The sequence below is a fragment of the Mesocricetus auratus genome, unplaced genomic scaffold (assembly GCF_017639785.1).
Source record: "Mesocricetus auratus isolate SY011 unplaced genomic scaffold, BCM_Maur_2.0 Super-Scaffold_100009, whole genome shotgun sequence".
Lineage (NCBI taxonomy): Eukaryota > Metazoa > Chordata > Mammalia > Rodentia > Cricetidae > Mesocricetus > Mesocricetus auratus.
The window spans coordinates 41,597,119-41,618,600 of NW_024429193.1; the positions used below are offsets into that span (position 1 = coordinate 41,597,119).

The 21,482-nt window shown below is 41.8% G+C and overlaps 1 protein-coding gene across 10 annotated transcripts; it reads right to left on the reverse strand.

Moving 5' to 3' along the window:
* Positions 1–845: 845 nt before the first annotated feature.
* On the reverse strand, positions 846–21,432 carry Extl2 (exostosin like glycosyltransferase 2). 10 transcript variants are annotated; one of them, XM_040751989.1, is made up of 7 exons: positions 21,025–21,432; positions 20,374–20,418; positions 18,184–18,259; positions 8,579–8,744; positions 5,594–6,021; positions 4,550–4,620; positions 846–2,927 (listed from the first exon to the last, which is right to left on the reverse strand). In XM_040751989.1, exons 5-7 carry the CDS (start codon positions 5,985–5,987, stop codon positions 2,442–2,444), a joined length of 951 nt encoding a protein of 316 aa, XP_040607923.1. In that variant the 5' UTR covers positions 5,988–6,021; positions 8,579–8,744; positions 18,184–18,259; positions 20,374–20,418; positions 21,025–21,432; the 3' UTR covers positions 846–2,441. The 10 variants fall into 10 exon arrangements, with proteins under 10 accessions (XP_040607923.1, XP_040607920.1, XP_040607922.1 ...); XM_040751986.1 differs by lacking the exon at positions 8,579–8,744 and adding an exon at positions 18,623–18,738; XM_040751988.1 differs by lacking the exon at positions 21,025–21,432 and adding an exon at positions 9,516–9,566 and having other exon boundaries at positions 20,374–20,786.
* Between the last annotated feature and the right edge of the window lie 50 nt (positions 21,433–21,482).

Genomic DNA, 21,482 nt, shown 5'->3' on the forward strand with positions numbered 1-21,482 from the left:
TTCCCCCCTCCTGGTTCCTGCACGCTGTGACACAGACAATTCTCTGTATCTCACTTGGTGGATGGTGGGTTTTCTAGCATTAACTTTAATGATCACCCTGACAGCTTCTGAAATGAGGTCACTATACTCTATCCAGGCACACCAGCTTATTCTTTAAAGCCAGTTCCCAATATAACCATGAATGTTAACCCACTCTGAGCTTCCCAGTTTTGAGGATATATAGGCATTATTTAAGAACTACGGGCCTGGACTGGTTAAATAATAAGATGTCTAGCAAGGATTTGAGCTCAGAGTCTAAAGGCAGAGCCTACAGTCTCACTCCTGAGCTACATACAATGTTTTGTGGGTGTAGTTTTTGAGCTTCTGCATATGATTGTGGGTCATGTGTGGCATGAGTAAGAGGTATTCATGGAAAGACAGTCATAAGAAGCTAGCCACAGAGAGTGTGTGTGTGTGTGTGTGTGTGTGGGTCCTTCTTTTCTATAGACCAAAATGTATTTTTGTTGACTATAATATTTGACATGATATAATTTATATGCTATGTTGTACTTAATTTTTTTTCTGTGACAGGCTTCGGAGCCTGTCTTGGAACTCACTCTGTAGACCAGGCTGGCCTCCAACTCACAGAGATCAGCTTGCCTCTGCTTCCCAAGTGCTGGGATTAAAGGCAATGTGCCACCATTGTCCAGTTCAAAACAAATTTTAAAGCACCAATAGGAAATCGAAAATGGAAATATTTTCTCAATAGGAAACTTAATCCTGGTGAATATATCAATTTTTCAATTTCATTGTGAGTAGTATTTTAGAGTATGGAGAAATATGTAAGACACGACAAAAACAGCCTGTTGAGTTATTAACATCTGAAGAGCTGAAGTTTATTTATTTGATAGTCGACTACCAAGAGGCAAAAACATACTGCCAAATTTGGAGAAAGATAACTGACATGGCTTTTAATGAGGTCAATTTTAAGAAAAAAAATTACATATGATTGCATTAAGACACACATATACACTCTGTTGTTAACAGACTGACATTGAACTGACAGCAGGAAGATCTTATTGTGGAAATCAGGTGTCATTCTGCTATTTTCACTCCTTTAAAATGTGTATGCCTTATATAAGGAGCAGAAAGGTGACGCAGAGGCCTGATGGAGTATTCCTTTTCAGTAGTGGTGAACAAGGACAAACCATAAAACAGCAGACAGGACACAGACACTGGTTCCCTCAACAATGAGAGGGTAATGGTACCAGTTACAGCAAACAACTGTGGGGATCCCACAGCCTTCTCACACGATAACTCAGTTCATTCATTCATTCATTCATTCACTCATTTATTTATTCCTGACCTTCTCACATGATAGCTCAGTTCATTCATTCATTCATTCACTCATTTATTTATTCCTGCAACTATGCAATTGAAATTTTATCATGATGAATAGTGCCTTGGGTCTTAAAAAAAAATCTCAACAAAATCCAGGCTTCTGGATGCAAACATTTTTGTGTGACAGTTATTAAATATTTACAAGAAAACCTATGCTGTAACAATAAAGATCTTTGACACTAAGGTTTTTAATTTCTGCTAGCTTCTACTTAACCATTCTTTCAGAAGTTCTTTTATACTATTTATTAAACACATTCTGTAAAAGGTAAGAAATAATGTACATTCTCATGGTCACACACAGTGACAGACTGAACTAACACTTTCACCCTAGCTGTATATAGGTTGCATATGAGAGACATGGGTTGCACATTTTAGCGATCCATGCAGTGTAGGCTCACAGAGAAAACAAGCAAAACAATTAGACACTTGTCAGCCATGAAAACTTACCCTTCTAGTCACAACAGGCTTAATAGCAAAACTACCAGCACTGACAGCTCCATTAAAACCATGCTGGGCAAAATTAATTCTGGTAAGAAGGTCCATAAAGACACTGGCAACCAGGAATTTTCCTGGTTCTCCGAATGGGATTCGGACTAAGCTCTCCTTACATGGCTTTCCCCTATTCTGCAGGCATTAGTTGAAGAAGCATTTCAGGCTTCAAATAAAAACAATCAACCTTCACTGAAAAGCTGGAAACGGTCACTTTTGAGTCTCTGATCCTGGAAACAGCTTGCTGTAGGTCCTTAAGGCAAATGCCAGGGCTCAAACAAATTGGAACGCAGTCTGGAGATGTAAACAATAATATCTTGAGCAAAGGTTACAACTTCGACAAAAGCTCTTCACGAACAGGCCTATCTGGGTAAGACAGGCTTCTTGGCTTTTGAAGTTCATATGTTTTATATACTAGAAGTACTGCATGTTTTTGTATTTTTTTTCCTATTGTAGAGACTTATGGACTAGATCAAAACTTATGGTGTTGCTTAAAAAACAAAAAAGCACAGCATGGAGAAGCCACTCAAAAACCTAGTAGCGTTTTGGGTTTGTTTTTGTTTGTTTCCTGTTCATATTTTGCTTATGTGGTTGAAATATGGAAAACCAAACTGGGAAATCATAATGTTGGAGTATTTTAAGGGCATGCCGTTGTAGATATTAACAAGCTTATTTATACAGTAAGATCTCTGCAGAAAATGTTCTGCCCGATGCCACATTCCAGAATGGCCACTGGTTTCTTTATCCAAAAGGGCCATGTTTACAGGTTTCACAAATATCCCCGAAGACTTCCCTGTGTGCTTGCTGATGATGAAATTCATAGCAATATCATCACAGTTCTGCGTCTCGTCGATCAGCGCATGGACGGCTGCAGGCTGCCTATGGAAGAGTTCAAGGTATTTGCTGTTGAAGAAGGAGGCTCCAATGAGCACCATGGAGTACTGGTCACCGTTTCCCGCCCCTGGTGCCTGCAGTACAAAATTTCCATAATTGTAGACACCGGATGGAGTAGAGATGTGTTTTCTAGGTACAAATCCTACAATCTGATCAGGAAATTGCTGAAAAGGAGTAGGAGGAAAAGAACAATTACATGTGGCATTTCCTTAGAGCAGACATAGACAAAATGTGTTTATTACAGAGGATGTGACTGATCAACTTTTCCTTATTTCTTATTTCTACATTTTCCTTATGTTTACACCCTAATTTCTTCTAACTCTAGACAATCTCATAACTTTGTCTCCTGATAAGTTTACAGCTTAAATTCCATCATAACCAAAAATCTCTCTGAAAAAGTGTTACCTTACAAATATTCTGATTCTAACAAGTGAACTAAGCAAATTTTAGTTGCCATGGAGTCTAGTCCTCCCAAGTTTGCTATAAAAAAAGCTGATCATGATGTAAAATAGCAACACATCTTTACATAATTAAACAAATGCAGCATAAGCAAACACAATACACCTTTTATGAATAAAACTTAAAACACCATTTGTTTTTCTTTATATTTCTACTCAAATTACTCTAACTATTATATTGTTTACATTGCACCTTATTCAATCTTTATATTTAGGGCAGATTGATTTTTTTAACCCTTAAGTAGAAATCCCATAGATGAAGTATTATATTAGAACTTTTTGTCTAAGAAGAGTTTCTTTACATAGCAGGAAAACAATGTAATATAGGAAAAAAGTACAATTCATTAATCAATATGTGAGGGATGAAATTAAAGCTGCAGCTTCTAGAAGGCTGGTACTGACAGGGCACAGTCTCTGTCTGCCCTTCACATCCCATGTAGCTCTTAGGGAGGGCTCACTGCAAATCCAGCCATCTAGGACAGCACAGTATTAGTCAGACGATCTGCACACAGTTCAGTTCAGGTAATTTGTAATGCAGCTTGTAAAGCCCTGCTATTACCAGTATATGTTTTTTTTTAAAAAATCTTTATTTATTTATTTATTTATTGTGTATACAGTCTGCGTGCCAGCAGGGGGCACCAGATCTCATTCAAGGTGGATGTGAGCCACCATGTGGTTGCCAGGAATTGAACTCAGGACCTCTGGAAGAACAGTCAGTGCTCTTAACCGCTGAGCCATCTCTCTAGCTCCCATTACCAGTATATGTTTAAAGGGAGAGCTAGAGAACAACTTATGCCTGCTCATTCAAGCTGGCATTTAGGAAAAACCAAGCCAAAACAAACACCTGCCACCACACTGGCACACACACAACTATTACCTCAGAATTTATCAACATGGTCTCAACTAGAATGCAGTTTTGTAGAGGCAATAAATGCTTTCTTTTATTACAAGTTTCTTACATGGCTAATACACAAATACATCTTCCATTTGAGATATAAATAGTCTGAGGAAAACTTCTCTACACTGTAGTTTGGCTGTACATTTCATTGTACTTGGGAAGAACAATGTTCATTGTTCTTGGGAACATTTCATTGTTCTTGGGAAGCTAATTCCATTTTTTTCTTCCTATGACACCAAAATGTTGAGCCAATTTTCATGCTATCTTAAGTTCAGAAACTCTTGACTGCCCTATGACAATCTCAGCTAAGTTTTAGACACTGCCTATACTGTTTGAGTTGCCTCTGTGTTAAAAACTAAGTGCCCCTGGTTAGGTATTGCATAGATAAGACTTTACCCATATGGTGTCATAAAAGATATAGCAACATTACCTGCCAGACTGAGAAACCAAAAGCAAGGTCCTGGGAACTAATGAGTATGTCATCATCTATCATTAATACTGCTGCAATGGAAAAGGGAAAAAATACATTGAACAGTTTGGAAATGAATGCAAAAATCAGTAAGATACAGTTGAGTCTATACAGACCATTCAAATGGAGTATTTTCAAACCCAGTTAGTAAATTAAAAATGTATTCTTAAAGAGATTTGTTTAGTAGGAAAAGAAAATTCTGCCTGAGGGGGAAGTATCATCATGCAGTTATAGCTGATCAACCCAGAAGCTAATGATCACAAAGTCAAGGGTCCTCTAAGAAAAATCACATGGGAAGAAGAAAGTGACACACATATATTATAAACTGTGCGGGCTGACTGTATGTCAACTTGACACAAATTGTAGCCATTTGAGAGGAGGGAACCTCAGTTGAGAAAATGCTTCTATAAAACTGGGCTGTAGGCAGGTCTATAGGGCATTTTCTTAATTGGTCATTGAGAGGGGAGGGTCCAGCCCATTTATGGATGGTGCTATTCCCTGGGTTGGCAGTTCCAGGGAATAGCAAATTGTATAAAAAAAGCAAGTTGTAAACGGTGTCCCTCCATGGCCTCTGTATTAGGTCCTGCGTCCAAGTTCGTGTCCTGTCTGAATTCCTGTTATGATTTCTTCAATTATTAACAGGGACGTGGAAGCATAAGCCAAATAAATCCTTTCCTCCCCAAGTCACATTAGGTCATGGTGTTTTATCACAGCAATAGTAACCCTAACTAGACAGTCATCTTAACAACCTTTTCTTAGTGACCAATATACACTCTGTAAGTACTATGCCACACAGCGTACCTCTTAAAAATATCTTAACATTACCCACTTTGTTATCATTACAAGATGTATGTGATTTCCCCCACCGGGAAGCTGCTTGGTGGATTCGTGGAAATTGCTTCCAAGTGTTGCAAGCGCCTTTTTATGATAACTTACATGAAAGTCAGAAGTCCACTCACCCACCCACAGGAGCCCTTTCCAACTCTGAACCCAGCTTTGACTCACCATTGGTTTCCAGTTCAGGGAAGACCTGGAGCCGATTCCTCATTTTGTTTGCTGTTTGTGGTTTGAAGATGACAGGGACAGGGTGAGGCCCCAGAGAGTTCCATAATTCCTCCGGCCCCTTCTCTCCTACGTTGTTCCACACCACGATCACTTTGTGCAGGTTTGGTATTGCCTGGTAATGATTCAAGAGTCTCAGTAAGAGGTCCGTTCTGTTGTACGTCTGCATGATGAGAGTGAAAGAGTCCAGGGCCGACGTGCTCTGGGGCTTGATTTCCCTGCGCAGAGTGAGCATCTTGTCTTCTTTGATGTTGGGGAGCAAATTGGTCAAAGCACCAGCTACCACCAGTAGCACAAGGATGACCCCCAGGGAGAATCGAAGCACTGGGATCCCCATGACTCTCCCAGGAAGTTTGCAGATGTGCCAACACCTGGAATAGAGACCAGAACCCTCTTATTTAAATTGACCTCTCCATTCTTTTCATAAAGTGGTTTGGCCTAATGGATTTCTAAAAAGTGTGGTCTTACAGTGTTTTATTCTTTTTTACATCAACTCTTTGAGAATGCCGTACAATGAATTTTGATGATACTCGTTTTCCACTCTTCTCCCCAGCTCTTCCCAGTTCCACCACCACTTTCTCATCCCTTCCTGTCCTCATTTTGTCTTTTAAAATAACCCACAGTGTCCAGTTTGTGCTAATCATGCTCCTACATTTGTGTCCATCTCTGGAGTCTTACAAAAAGACGAAGAAAGAAAGAAAAATCTGTCTCTCTCCCACCCAGAAGCACCAACCATCAATAGCGTCTCAGGGTTGGGAACTCACGACCCCGCCCCCCTCCACGTTAGAATGCTGACTAGCTTGACATATGATATTATATAGACAACAGCTATGGCTGCTTTTCCTCCTTCTCCTTCCTCTCTACTCTTCCTTCACCTTCTTCTCATTTGATAGCTTTTCTAGGACTATTAAACACTTTAAATTTTATATCAGGAAAATTTTGTCACTGTGGGCTGTGCTGTTCTGCCTGAATTCACCTGTAGGTTGAAGTGTAGGGGCTTGTGATAGTTTGAATGAAATTAGGCCCCCCTCCCCCTACAGTCTCTTATAGTTGCCTGTTTAGTCCCCAGCGGGGTAACTGTTTGGAAAGATTAGGGTGTGTGTCACTGGGAGTTTCAGAAGTCGACTTCTGGCCCAGTGTCTCTGTCTCTCCCCACTTTCCGTATTCATCTTTCTCTCAGCCTGCTGTCTACAGAGATCAGGACGTGAGCTCTCAGCTGCTTCTCCAGCACCACACCCGTCTGCCTGCCACCAAAGTCTCTGCACCGTGATAATGATGGACTAACCCTCTGAAGCTGTAAGCAAGCCCCCAATTAAATGCTTCTTTCTAAGAGTTTCCTTAGCCATGGGGTCTCTTTACAGCAGTAGAACAGTGACCAGGACACGACTCTTGTTCTTCCACAGCACAGGTCACGAGCTATGGTGCAATACCAGGATTCAAGAGGCTAAGGCTGGGGGATTTCAAATTCCAGGCCAGCTTGGGCTACATAATACACACTAAGACCCTACCTCAAAAAATAAATCAGTCTTCCAGAGTCAGCCATGGAATAGCAGGGGAGAACAATAAAGATAGCCTGGATATTCATGAGTCAGAAAGTTTAATCTAATCGACTTCTCAAATATATACATGTGAAAAAAGGTTAAACCTTACTGTCGGTTTTACAGACTTACAAATGGTTTCCTGGCTCCACACATTATCATTTCCAGGATTGCTGCCTCCTGCTCTAACACTGATGTTTTTTAATTAGCCCTGCTTCTGATTCCAGACGATTTATTATTCCACAAACCTCTACTAAGCTTTTCAGACACGTCCTTATGTTTTATTTTGGCAACTGTGTCTCATATCCATTTTGTCAATGTATGCCTTCAGCTAGTCATAGCTGCAGCCATCTTCAGACGTAACCTCCATGACCACCCCTGAGTAGGAAGCTGGCCTTCCCACCATAGTTTCCCAGCACACCATAAACAGATAAAACCACGGGAATCACCAGGCCTTACTATCAGACTCTGCTGGAAGCGTGTGCCTGAGTCTTTAATATTATTTTAAGAGCTGGGTGGTGGTGGCCCACATCTTTAATCCTAGCAGCCAGGAGGCAGAGGCAGGTGGATCTCCATGAGTTCAAGGCCAGCCTCTTCTACAGAGTTCCCAGACAGGCTCCAAAGCTACACAGAGAAACCCGCGCCCACTGAAAATGGAAAACAAAACAAAAAACATAACAAAAAATTTTTAAGATAAAACAATTACATTCTAGATTAAAACGGTCACACCCTGTAACTACACTTTTTTCTGACCCACACTTCAAGAGGTCTGGCTGGTACATCTGCCATTTAGTGCTACACTTCATGTCAAGTTCCCCAAAAATTCTGCATCTGTCTGCCTTCTTCTTTTGGCCTCACAGCACTTGGGGACCTACTCCACAAGTACAAAAGCCAGCACTAGGGAAAAGGACTCTCTGAAGAAATTCACTAAGAGACTAGATTGAAAAAAAAAAGCAACTAGGAATTTCTGGTCAACATTATGAAAGTACCTTTAAGTCAACAAAAGAGATTTCTCAGCATCAGAAAGAATATGAGGGTCTGGGAGAGACAGCTCAGCGGGGGAAGGATTTGCCATGTAAGTTTGAGGATAGGAGTTTGACACTTAGCACGCCTGTAAAAAGCTGGGTGAGGCAGCAAACACTTGCAATCCAGAGGCAGGAAGATTCTTGGTGCTTACTGGCTAACCAGTAGAGCTTAGTGTGAGCATCACATCCCAGCAAGAGACCCTGTCTCAGTCAAGGTAACTGAAGCCTGGGGACATAACACCAGAAGTTGACCTCTACCTTTCCCATATATATGTGAACATGCACACATGCACACACACACCTACATCCCCACCCCACACCTATATCCCTTACACACAGAGAAAACAACATGAGATTATTATTACCTGTTTTTTGTTTCGAGACAGGGTCTTGGGAGATAGCCCCAGCTGCCCTTGGATTATGTAGTGCAGACTAACCTCAAACTTGTGATAACTCAAGCCTCAGTCTCTTGTACTGTAACTGTTCATTATTCCCGATGACTTTGATCCATTCTCTATTCCCTTTTCTGTCCTATAGAAACAATCTCTCATTATTAAACAGGCACTCTCATTTACTGCACAATACTGATTAAAAAATGAAGACACTCTTAGGACTTCTCACTGGAAATCAACCCACAGCTAAGGCATGGGATCAGTACAGAGCATGGACATTTGCTCTTATTAATACCAAACTACCTTTATGTGGCACACGCCATTTCTTTCCACCTTCTTGGAAAGGTATAGTAGTGTTTACCCATGGAGTACATCTAAGGTCTTCATTTCACATCCGTGGTAGAACTCAGGCAAGTGCAGCCAGGCCATTGTCCCACGATCAACCCCTTAGACTAGTCTAAGCAATCTTCTCTTCTGTATATCAGACACCTTGCAGCAGTATTGTGTTAAAATCGTCACCACACACCCATGACCTTCCTTCACGTCCTAAAGTGTGTTTTATAATGGCAGAAAGATTCCTCCAGTTCAAGAGCAGAGAAAAAGCACATAGACTCGCTTTCATACCTTCCTTTTAAGCTTCTGAGAAAGCAAAACTCAGGGCACACATTCCCTGATGTGACAGTGTGCTAAGTCACCTGCGGCTTAACGTAGCTCTTTACTATATGAGATAGGGTCTCTCTCTTTGTAACCCAGGCTGACCCTGAATGTACAGTCATCTTACTTCAGTCTCCTAGGTTCTCTGATTACAGGAATACACTATCATGCCCACCTTGGGAAGTGTTTATTCACAAGGACAAGCCACAAAACCTCTCACCTTTCCAGCCCAGACTTGAAATGTAGTATTACTTACATTTTTGAAGATTTTTCAAGGGTAGTCGGTCTTGAACTATTTTCTGCAGTTCTATCAAGAAAAGCAATTTTGTGTTTCCGCTCTATCATGGTCTTACTCTAAGATATGGATAAAATTAGTAACCTCAGCTTTCATGTAATTATTTTTCATGAACAGTAACCTAAGGCTTTGGAGCACAACATTTTCATCCCACGGAGTCTTTTACTAAAACAACACTTTGGTGAGATAGTCAACCAAAGATAAGATGTAGGACTTAACAATCTTGATTCCAAGGCTTGAAAACCCTTCTAGCACTGAATTTAAAGGCATGTCTTATAAAACACATGTTCATTTCTGCATAGCCACTTAAAAATACTCAGGGTAAAGCAAGGCTTTACTGACTATATTAAAGGACACCAGGGTTAAGAGCTTTGTACTATTCTATGGAGCTCAGTAGAAATGGCAAATTCTAAAACTTAGAAGTGTTTCTACCCACTAACTACCTGGCAGTCTAGACTAGAAAAAGGAATGGAGATGAATTACTATAGATAATTGTAAACTTTTGACAATGTCAAACACACTCTGGCGTGACAAGCTTCCCTTTCATTTATACTTCTAAGTTGGAGCTCATTCCCTGTGCCTTCACAAGCTTTCTCTTCCAACACCTTCTAAGTCTCTACTTTACCTGTATCAGAAAGGTTTCAGGAGATCTAAATAATTTATGTCTTTAGAGATAGATCATCAATATTTCATTTGGCATATATTAAATAATGCACCTCAATTAAACTATGCAAATTTCTTAACTTGCATGAAGAGCAAGGGAGAAAGGACTTTCTAAACTGCAGTACAAAGGACACACTACTTTTAGTGTGGCCGAAGTTGAACACTCTATTGTAGGCCCATTGTAAACAACCTTGATGCATTTTGGAGACTAGTTCAAGGCTCTCTTTTGTTTTTTCCTAAAGAGGTAATCTATCACCTAATCTGAAGCTCTGAATGGGACATAAAAGAACACACCTGCAAGAGGTGAGGAACCAGGAAGTAAGTAAAGCTGGACCTTGCTCTTAACCTGGACTTTGCTGTTTTTTTCCGTTTTAAAATCATGTCTGTGTAAATTTACTGACACTCTGTCACTCCAAAGCGGATTTCATAGCTCCTCTCCCCCTCTCCTTTTGAGTTTCTCTGTGCAGCCCTGGCTGGTCTGAACTTGCTTTTAGGCCAGAATGGGTGTGGAGTAGGAGATCCACCTGCTTCTGCCTCCCCAGTGCTGGGAATATACCCAGGTGACAGCTCTCAGTCCATGTACTTTGCCCTTCATCCGACAGCCACACCAGATAATCGTTACCTAATAAACACTGCAACTGCCACCCTAACACAGCAAAGGCCCTTCTTCTCTCCATGTCTCAAAAATAAAACGAAACAGACAAACCATGGTTCTCCCAGTGATTATTCTACACGCACCTGGGCTCACATCTTAGTTCTGTATAGGTAAAGAACACACCCTTTGGGTAATTTTAATAAACTATTACTCCATACCAGAGGTTTTTCATCCAGGGATGGTTGTACCATCCAGGGAATAGCTGGCCAAGTCTGGAGACGTTTTGAATTGTCATGACTGAAGTGGAGGTACTATTGCTATCTGCAGAGTAGGCATCAGGGGTACCGTTGAACACATCACAATGAGCAGGACAGCACCCACAGCACAGTATTATCTGGTATTGCTATGCTCAAAATGGAGAAGACTTGCTCTCCATTTTATTTGCCTAATAAAATTCACTTGAACATGACAAAGAAAGGCTACCTACCTGTGAGCCATTTGCTATGTGTTATGCCCAATCATATTGGACAAAGATGGCCCAATATTTGCTCCCTGCTTGCAAAGACAAAGTAAACTCAGAGTTGGACAGGAGGATCTCAGAGGTCTTTAAGGCCAACTCAGCGAAGACAAGCTTTGCTGGACAGCATTGTCCATGACTGTACACCTTGCATGGCTGTCACTAAAATACCTGGCAAGAAATGTAAAAATTGATTCCTTGTGTAAAAGAACATTTTTGTAGCTTCAATGAGATGACACATTCCACAAAATGCACCCATTTAAAGAGTATGATTCAGTATGTTCTTTTAATGTTCTCAGGGTTTTGGAAACATCATGACATTTTTGTTATTGTTTGTTTTTAAGGTAGGATCTTGACTGTCACCCAGGCTGGCCTCAAATTCTCAATCTTGCTACCTCGGCACCCTGAATGCTAAAAATGCAGGCAATTTGCCAAGAACCTTGTTCATTACCTATTTTTAAAACGCTTTTGGTGCCCTCATTGATTTCCATTAATCTCATCCTTCCTCAGCCCCAGAAAACTACACATGTACTTTGTCTCAACAAATTTGCCTATTCTAGACATTTCTGTGAATGGAACTATATAATATATGGCTTTTGTATCGTACTCCTTTTACTTAGCAAAAGTATTTTCAATCTGCATACTCTGATACAGGCATCTCTTTTTGGCATGTACATGCATGGGATGTGCGTGTGCATTTGCACACGTGTGTGGAAGCTAGAGGCTGACATTGGTTGTCTTCCTCAACCACTATCCACTTTATTAACTGAGACAATGTCTCTTCCTAAGAACCTGCAGATTCATCTAGTCTAGCTAGCCAGGTTGCCCCAGGGACACTGTCTCTGCCTCTGAAAGGTCAACACACGGGTTAGGGGGCCTGCCATGCCTGCCTGGAATTATATTGGTTCTGGGGACCCCTACATTTGCACTGTAAGCACTGAATGTACTGAAGCATCTTCTTCATGACCCCCCCCCATTCTACATTCACTCCCAGATAATGCTCTATCATACAGATATCTCACGTTTTGCTCATCTGTTCATCAATGGGTGAGCACTACGGCTGTTTCCATATCTGGGTTATTATCAATACGGCTGTAATGAACATTTGGGAGCAAATGTTCATGCAGACATTTGTTATCATTTCTCTTGGGTAAACGCTGAGCAGTGGAATTGCTGCGCTATGATGTGAGGAATGTTTAAATGTCTGAGGGAAGCGGTTTCTGGAAGACCATTATTGGAAACTTTCTAAATGCAGATATAAGATAAAGTAAGGAAGTAAACAATACACAGTAAGCGAAGTGTGAATTAGAAATACGTGTATGTATTTAAACAGAAAGGGAAATCTGAATTCCTCAAGACACACTACTTATCAACAGTCCCCAAAAGCAGTACTGCTGAATTCTTTTCTAGAGGCTACTGCAATAATTATGCAGAGAGAAGCTGTAAACAAATATGCCAGAGTAGAGCAGGAACAAAAAAAAAAGTCCTCTGGCTAGTCAGGTAGAAACACTGTGAGCAGCTTGGCACCAGACACTGCGGATCTGCTGTTTTCATCTTGACGCCACAGATGGTAGAAGAATGATAACTATTCTGCCATTTTGCTGCGAGATCTGCCCAATACAGCACAGACTGTTTCTCTTTGGGCTCATTCTCCAGGATGTGTACTTGCATAAAAACGGATGATTATCGACTACAGATGCTCAGAAAAAGGCCTTCATCTGCCAGGCGATAAAACCCTCCCAAGGTGGAATGGAAAGGTCGATTCAAACCGTGGGGCTTCCCTCTACCGACAGGCAAGACATGCAAGAGCGGAAAGAGACAGCTGCCAATTGCCTAGCAGCTTCTGGCCAGGTACATCGCATGCAAATGACACTGTCCAAACTGAGGCAAAGGGACTGATAACATACAGCAAGCCGATCTCTGACTCCTGACAGAGGCCATCTGAACAAGTCTTTCAAATATCACCTGCATTCTGCAACTTTCCCTCACTGCCCTCCATCCTGTGTGCTCCTGTCAACTCTAGGCATGGAGATAGACCTTGGATCCAGGTATTACAGCTGTGTCTCCAGAGTCTTTCCCAGAGTGGATGTATCTCTTTTATTACATTTATTTATTTTGTGTGGGGGGGTGGCCCTTGTCACATGCATGGGGAGGCGAGAGGACAATTCCTGGGAGTCATTTCTCTGCTTCCACCCGTGGGAGTTCTGGGGACTGCTCTCAGGTTGACAAGGTTCTCAGCAGATGCTTTTACTTGTGAGAATCATCTCTCACTGTCCCGCTGTGAGGCGATATTTTGAGGAAGTCTCTAAGTCACTGAGTCCACTCAGTGACTGTAATTCCTAATAGTTGAATGGACTTAGGAATTCCTAACTTTTGCAACAGATGCCTAAAATGTTAACAGAATACATTCAAATGTAAATTAGGTTCAGTTAAGAGAGCAGCACCCAAGAAACTTTTCCCTACATAAAGGAACTGGGGTATCACCATCATTATGATCAAAGAGTCATTAATGTAGCTTCAAGCAGGAGTCACACAGACCACCTTTCTGCTTTCAATACCAGGGTACAGACTTGCTTTGATTAGAGACTGTAGATGCTCATGGAAGGGTGTTTGCCTGCCAGGAGATAAATCACCCCAAGGTGGGAGGGTGAGGTCAATTTAGAAACTGGGCTTTCCTTCTATACATAAACATTTACAAGATGCAGCCAAACTACTTGACTAATAGATGCCCCAAGTCTCTGGATGGTTTTGTTTTGATTTGCAACCCCCATCCCCCAGTCTTTCTGGGGTTATTCTGAATTGAAATATCTATTAATATTCCAGTTTATACAGAAGCTTGTGGTGAACAAACCCGTTTATCTTGGGAAGAAACCACCATCTGTTAGATACTCTCATCCTTTTCAATTTCGGGTAGCAGCACCCTGTAGGGAGACGTGGAGCTTTTGAGAACTGACACCTCACTAAGTGAGTGACTGAAGGGCAGTCCTTCTGCCTCCAGGCTGCCTCCAGGCTGGCTCCGTGTAACAAGCAGCAAGGTCCAGCCGCCATGGAATCACCAGCTGCCATCACCAGCTGCCGTGTCTTCCCTGCCATGATGGACTGTATCCTCCCAAACAATGAGCCAAAATGAATCTTCCTGCCATTTAGTTTGTTTCTATGAACTAGAAAGCAATGAATAGGTTGACAAATTAAAATTTAGTTTGGGCTCTTAAAAGTGACAAAACTCTAGACTTCATTGCCCAATAATGAGCTTTTCTATTAAAATTTTAAGAAACTGCACTGAGGTATTTTTTTTTTAGATATTATAGGGTAGTTTAGGAAGAGGAAGAGTATATTTTTAAAGATTTACTTATTTTTATTTTTATGTGTGTGAGTGTTTGCCTGCATGTATATGCACCACCAGGCCTCTGCCTGGTGCCCACAGAGGCCACAAGCACATCAGATCTCTTGGAAACGCAGTTATGGACGGTTGTTGCTGTCATGTGGGTGCTGGAAACCAAACCTGGGCGCTCTGGAAAAGCGGCCAGTGCTCTTCACCACTGAGCCGTCTCCCTCCCCAGCCTCGGGGTAGATTTTGTCCACATTCAGGAGTCCGTTCTTGCCACTGTTACTTCAGAAATGTCACTGCCCATCTTTCTTTCTGTCACTTTCTCCCAGAGAGCCCATCAGACTCTTCTGTTACTTGTTTTGCAAGTCTAAACACATCAAAAATACTTAAAGTTATTCTGTGTTAATAATAAAACTTCAAAAGACAGGAATACACACACACACACACACACACACACACACACATACAGACACATACACAATACTTTTGCTAGTCTAAACATATCAGAAATACTTCATGGACCCCAGACTGACAGCTGGGGAATCAGCGTAAGAACGAACCAGTCCCCCTGAACATGGGTGTCAGCTGGAGGGCTTGGGCAGTCTATGGGGTCTCTGGCAGTAGAATCAGTATTTATCCTGAGTGCACGAATGGGCTTTGGAAGGATCCCTATGGAGGGATATTCTCTCAGCCTAGATACACGGGGGGGTATCTAGGCCCCCCCCAAAATGATGTGACAGACTTTGAAGATCCTCCATGGGAGACCTCACCCTCCCTGGGGAGTGGATGAGGGGTGGGATGGGGAGTTGATGGGGGGAATAGAAGGATGGGAGGGAAAGGGAACTGGGATTGGCATGTAAAATAAGATTATGTCTAATTTAAATAAAATTAATTTAAAAATACTTAAATTTATTCTGCATTAATACTAAACTTCATAAGGCATAAATAGGTACACATGTGCTCACAAAAGATACAAAAAGGTCATGTAGTGTCATAGATGTGCCTTATGATCGTGTATGTTTATGAATAGTCAACCATACAGTAAAATGAATGTTGATCAACTAAGTCATAGACTCTTAGGGATAAAGTGAACCATCTTTTCCAGTAACAGTGTACACAGACACACAGATACACTTGATCACGGATAACCATCTAAAACACCATCATCTAAGGCCTCATTCTGTCTTTACCGCATTTTTGCAACTAGAGTTCTGAAACAGAGTTACCGAAGCATTATTTTTTGAGGCTCCACAGACACAGCATCACATCTGACTAGATGTGCCGGGTCATTCCTCAGTGCAAACTGTGAGAATATCATCTCTGCACTGATTACATTACATCCAAGCCGTTTTGTTATGGATAAATCAAGTTAGGGGCAGTAGCACGGGCAGCATCCAAAGCAGGTCATCAGTCACGATACGCCAGTGTTTCCATTTACCGTCCTGATTTCCCTTGCCTGTCTATACCAAAAGCGCCTCATCAGTCTTGGGTTCTCCTTCTTCCCTTTCCTGCTGAAGACATCATAGTCTCAACACAGCTCCAGGGAGCCACTATCAATAACTAGAACTTATTATCACAGATTTATGGGGAAATAAAACATAGATATGTGTAAATTGTTTTAAATGCACAGCCTGCCTCCTTCAATCCAGCCATTTATCACTGAGGCACACCAGGAGGTCCTCTCAACTTTCAAAGTGCACAGGTGTGAATTATCATAGATAAAGGATCTTCCTAGCCTTGATTCTTTCTCTTGGAATTGTCAGTTAATTATGGATGATTATGCTGATAATGATGTGCTGGGAAATGACCAGTCCAACGGAAGCATACCAGAAGAGGATCAAGAGTGGCCTTATCCCTAAGAGGAACATTGTAGACTGTACGGGGGTCCAAGGCACCAATGGACACTAAGAACAAAGCTAGAAATAGAAAATCATTTGTAGGCAGTAGAGTCTAAGGCAAATTTCCTGTGAGAACTGGTTCAAAAAAATGTCAAGTCCACGTGCAAATCTGTTGCTTTTGCCATTTCAGGGCACAAGTGCTTTTCAGTTGAACTTCTGATGGGGGACGTCCTTCTGTATATGTTTCTCTAATTGGATGATGAATAAAACACTGATTGGTCAGTAGCCAGGCAGGTAGATAGGTGGGCCACAAGACCAGGAGAAGGCTAGGGAGAGGAAGGCAGGGAGAATCCGCCTAGAGTAGTCATGTAGCCACCAAAGGAGTAACAGGTCCAGGAATTCTCGGGTAAGCCAAGACCCGAAAATACATGGATTAATAGAAATGGGTTAATAATTAAGAGAGAGCTAGCTACTAAAAAGTCCTAGCCATCAGCCAAAAAGCTTAAGAATTAATAATAGTGTCCCTGTGTTTATTTGGGGCTAAATGGCTGCAGGACCAGGCGGGACAAAAACCTCTGCCTTCAAATTTCCACCTGTTTTAGTAATAGGAGGAGGGGGGAGGGATTGTTAGGCTACAAATCCCTCGAATATCCGGTGGAACTCGTTCCTTTCTAGTTGCAACTGGTTTTTAGCAGCTTCCAAAGCCACTTTCTGAAGAGAAACAGATTCATGCACATGAATTATGGCTTATAAGTATTTTCAGACACTAAGCCTAAGACAGAAACAGTACCAATTCATGTCAGCTTTCTCACTCTAGTGGGGCAAGGTCACACATTCCAGGGTGCTCTATCCTACCAGCAAATATTTCTAGGTTCTTACCATGTGCCCAGCACTGTGGGAAAAGCGAGGCAGACATAGCTCCTACACTCACTTAGCTTAGCCATAGCAAAGGAAGCTGTCAGAGCTTTCCTCCCGTCATGTTATAAAACAGTTCCAACTGACAGCACTTCTAATTTTTGGAGAGAAAAAAAATAAGGTAGGCACACTACATTTTGTAGATGGGACACCTGGGGCAGAACAGGAAAAGCATTTCCTGAATCACAGATGGAGTGGTGGGCCAGAATCAAACTCCCGACTCACACTTGAGCAACTCTGTAACTCTCCCCACGTTTTGCAGGGGTGCTATTTTCAGCTTTATTCCAGACTACAAGGGTATTTCATATATACAGGTAATGGAGCTGTGTCAACAAAACAAGGCAAAACAAAAATCCAAAGAAAAATAACCTTAGACAAAGAGAGTGGTATTTCACTATTGTTATAACATATTTACAATAGCAAAAAAAAAAATGTCACCCAAGTGTCCATGGATGAATAGATTTGGGAAATGTGGTCTATATATACAATGGACTTATTATTCAGCCTCAAAAAGGATGTTAAACTGTGTGGAACAAATACAAACACAAAAAGGACAACTATTTTACGAGGCTAGAGTTTTTTGTTGTTGTTGCTTTTTTTTCTTTTTAGAGGGTATAAAGTTTCATTTTTACAAGATGAAAAAGTTCTGGAGATTAGTTATACAACAATATAAAAATACTTAAGATTGCAGAACTGCAAAAATGATTAAGATGCTATATTTTGTTATGTATTTTACCATATAAATTTTTTTAAAGAAACAGTCTGTTACTCACCTCATTGTGTTACTAATTTTTCACAGCAGTATTCTTATGGCTTCAGTTCTCCACAGGAATGGGCTCTCTCTTGGTTCTATTAAAAGATATCAAAGAATTTTCTGTGATGTTTTGAGTGACTTCTAAATTAAAAATTGCTATTCGATGTTCTAAACATTACATTTAGGAATAAGGCAGATAGTGTTTTCCTGTTGGTTGATGCTAACAGCTGCAATGTTTCTTATGTAGATCTCTGGAGGGTCCAGAAACAGAATAAACAGAGATCATCCCAACTACCCAAGACGGACACACTTGAAACCAGAGCAAACACATCATGCAGTGCATCCAGGGGCCATGTATATAATTTGTACCGCTATTCAATTCCTAGACTTGCATGCATCTTTACCCTCAGCCACTACTGTAATTCCTTTTGCTCACCAGCAGTTCACAGGACACTGACCTGAAGTATCTAATAAACCATGGGTCTAAAATAGGGTTGTAGATAAATGCCGGCCCAGATTACTGAGGCTGACAGATGCGTCCTTCTCATTCTTGCTGTCTGCTTTTGGAAAGAACCTGGAACAAGAGGAGTTTCCGTCCTTTAATCCTGTCTGCTTTCATTTCTCAATCTTCAACCACATGTCTAAACAGCTGGGCTTTTAGGCCCCTGTCCTGCATACAGTATGCACAAGCAACTAATTGATGACATAAACAAATATTTAAAAGTTCACAGTAGGAAAAAATTGATTAATGAAAGTATGTTTACTACTGTACACACCTATTTTATAGCCTTCCCTAGCCGTTTGATCTTGTAATACATGGGAGGAATTAGGAATTATGGCTGGAGACTTCCCAAATATCTCATCTGATTGGAGCCTTGCTAAATACTGACCACCAAAACAGCTGAGGAATCAAAAATATTTTTCTCCCAACTCATGTTTTTCTTTTTTTTATGAAAAAAAAGATTGTGGGGGTAAAAGAAATGGGTTAGCATACAGAGAAGGACTCACTGAGTGACAGCTGTCTCTGTTCACTGTTCCCAACTCATCTCTTTTACACAACTTAAACACCATACAATCCTAAAACACAGGAACCTCTGCTTGTCTTTACATTAACTTGCCCTCTTCACAAAGCTGTTTCAGGTGAAGAACTTTGCCTTATCTGCCTTTATAGTCCTGATGCCCAACACAGAGCCTGATACATACTAGATACTCACTAAATGATCACTGGATCAAAGAGTCAAGTTTTGACATGACAACATACATAGGATAACATGCACAGGACAGATATGATGTCGAAATTAAAAAAAAAAAAAGAAGTGAGGCACAGTGGAAACAATTTCTACCCTAGAACTTTCTCTGATTTAAACAGTGTCTTTCTGTGCTTTATACTGTAAACAAAATTCCTTTAATGCTGAATTGGCCGTTATGCTGCCCAGGGCCTAAGGATACAAAGCAGCACTGCTACTTCAGAAACCAGACTAACCCCAAGAGAGTATCTACCTTTTATCTTGGAGGGAGGGAGCTAAATCTAGGAGTCTCTGGAAACTGATGGTGCTGAAATTACATTTCTTTAATGTATTTCAAAACTATTCAGTAACGGGTAATGTGGGTTTCTCTCTAAGCTAGATAAGCAATTTCAGATTTGCAGCAGGGCAAGCTAGAACACAGAATTTATTTCCCAAGGCAGAATAAAAAGCTCACAGACTCAAATTGCTGCTGACCTTGATGTGAAGGCCGGAAATCAGTTGCTGAAATTTGATTATTTCTAGGTACCATTCCCACTATCATAAAGAAAGCAGTCTTGAAGGGAAAAAAAATCAATTGCAATGGAAATATTTAGCCTTAAACTACCTACTCTGCTTCCGGTTAGTGCTTCCCCAGAAATGTAGTAGGATAAGATTCAAAGACTATTCTAAACACAAAAGTATCCTTTAAAAAGTAAATGCTATTAATTGAAAATATTCGCTTAAATTAAGTAATCAAAGAAAAGCAAAGACAAAAATGCTTTTCCCAGAACTCAATATATAGAGTAAAGCCATTTTCCAGCAGATTTTAAAGATGAACATTTAAAAAAATTTACAAGATACACTTTCAAAGATCAAATTACAGAATAAACCTACACACAAAGTTCCAAGAACGAGGACAAAACAGGCGTAGATCCCAAATGCACGAATAAAATCGACAAAAGAGCATTTTAAAATCGCCTTACCTCCAGTGCAGAGGATTGCAGTGGAGCCAGCAGATTTATTTGCAGCTTGGTTAGCATGAAACGGAAGGGGAGTCTCCTTTGGTTGCCTCTTTCCCACCCCCTTTCTTAAACCATGCTTCCAACCCTCTCCGCTGGTGTAATTGACAACCTAAGAAATGCACTGCCCGCCAAGTGAGCACTCGGAACAGGGGACAGCCCCCGAGTGGCCACCCCTCCTTCCCTTTGGGCGACGCTCGCTCCACTTCCTGTTAGGCAAAAAGGCATTCCCAAGAAGCTCGGTTTTGTAGTTTCCAAGCCATCTCCCAAAGCCAGACCCTCTTTCTCGGTTTCCTCTCCTAGGTAACAACTTTTAATAATTCACGTGACGGGCCAGGTGACCTTGTCTAAACAATTTCCCAGAAAGATGCTGGAGTGTGTCCCTCTGCCCAACCCAGGCCCGCAAGGCTTATCCCCAGATTTCCTCATCTAGCCAGCTTGTGACTGAACTTCCAGAAATGAACCATAGTGACAGCTACCATAATGGGGTGACCGGCATCCTAAAGGGACCTGTGCTTGCGTTTGTCTTCAGGGTTGCAACCAATTGACGGAGGGAGAAACAGCACGAAGCCATAGCCTCCATGGCCCGCTTTCTAAAAGAATTCCTTTCAATACCTTTAAGTGTTTCTTTTGCAAGGCACCCAACGATCGTGTCCCGCGTGGCGGTTTCCGCGGGTGGAGTGCACTCCTTTAGCGTTGACCTCGAGAAGCCATCGTCGCGCATCCTGCGCACGTGGCTGCCTGGGTTCTTCAGTGTTGTGTGCTGCCTCAAGCACCACGGGGATTTGAGGTCCGGAGGGTGTTAACGCAGAAAGGGCAGGCGTGGGCTACCCTGCATCCGGGAAACGCTGGCGGTGGGCGATCGGGGTGGGTGACAGCAGGCCCTGAACCCAGGCAGCCAAGTCTGCAGAGTGCCAGCTGTGGCTCTCCTCGGTGACTTCAGGAGATAGGACCCCCCCCAGCTAAGCTAGTGAGCCCCGGCGCCCAGCTGCCTCGGCGGTCTGCAGCCCTCCACAGTCCCGCCTCCTGCCTCCGTAAGCCCCGCCCCCGCCCGAGCCCCTACCCCGCCTCCG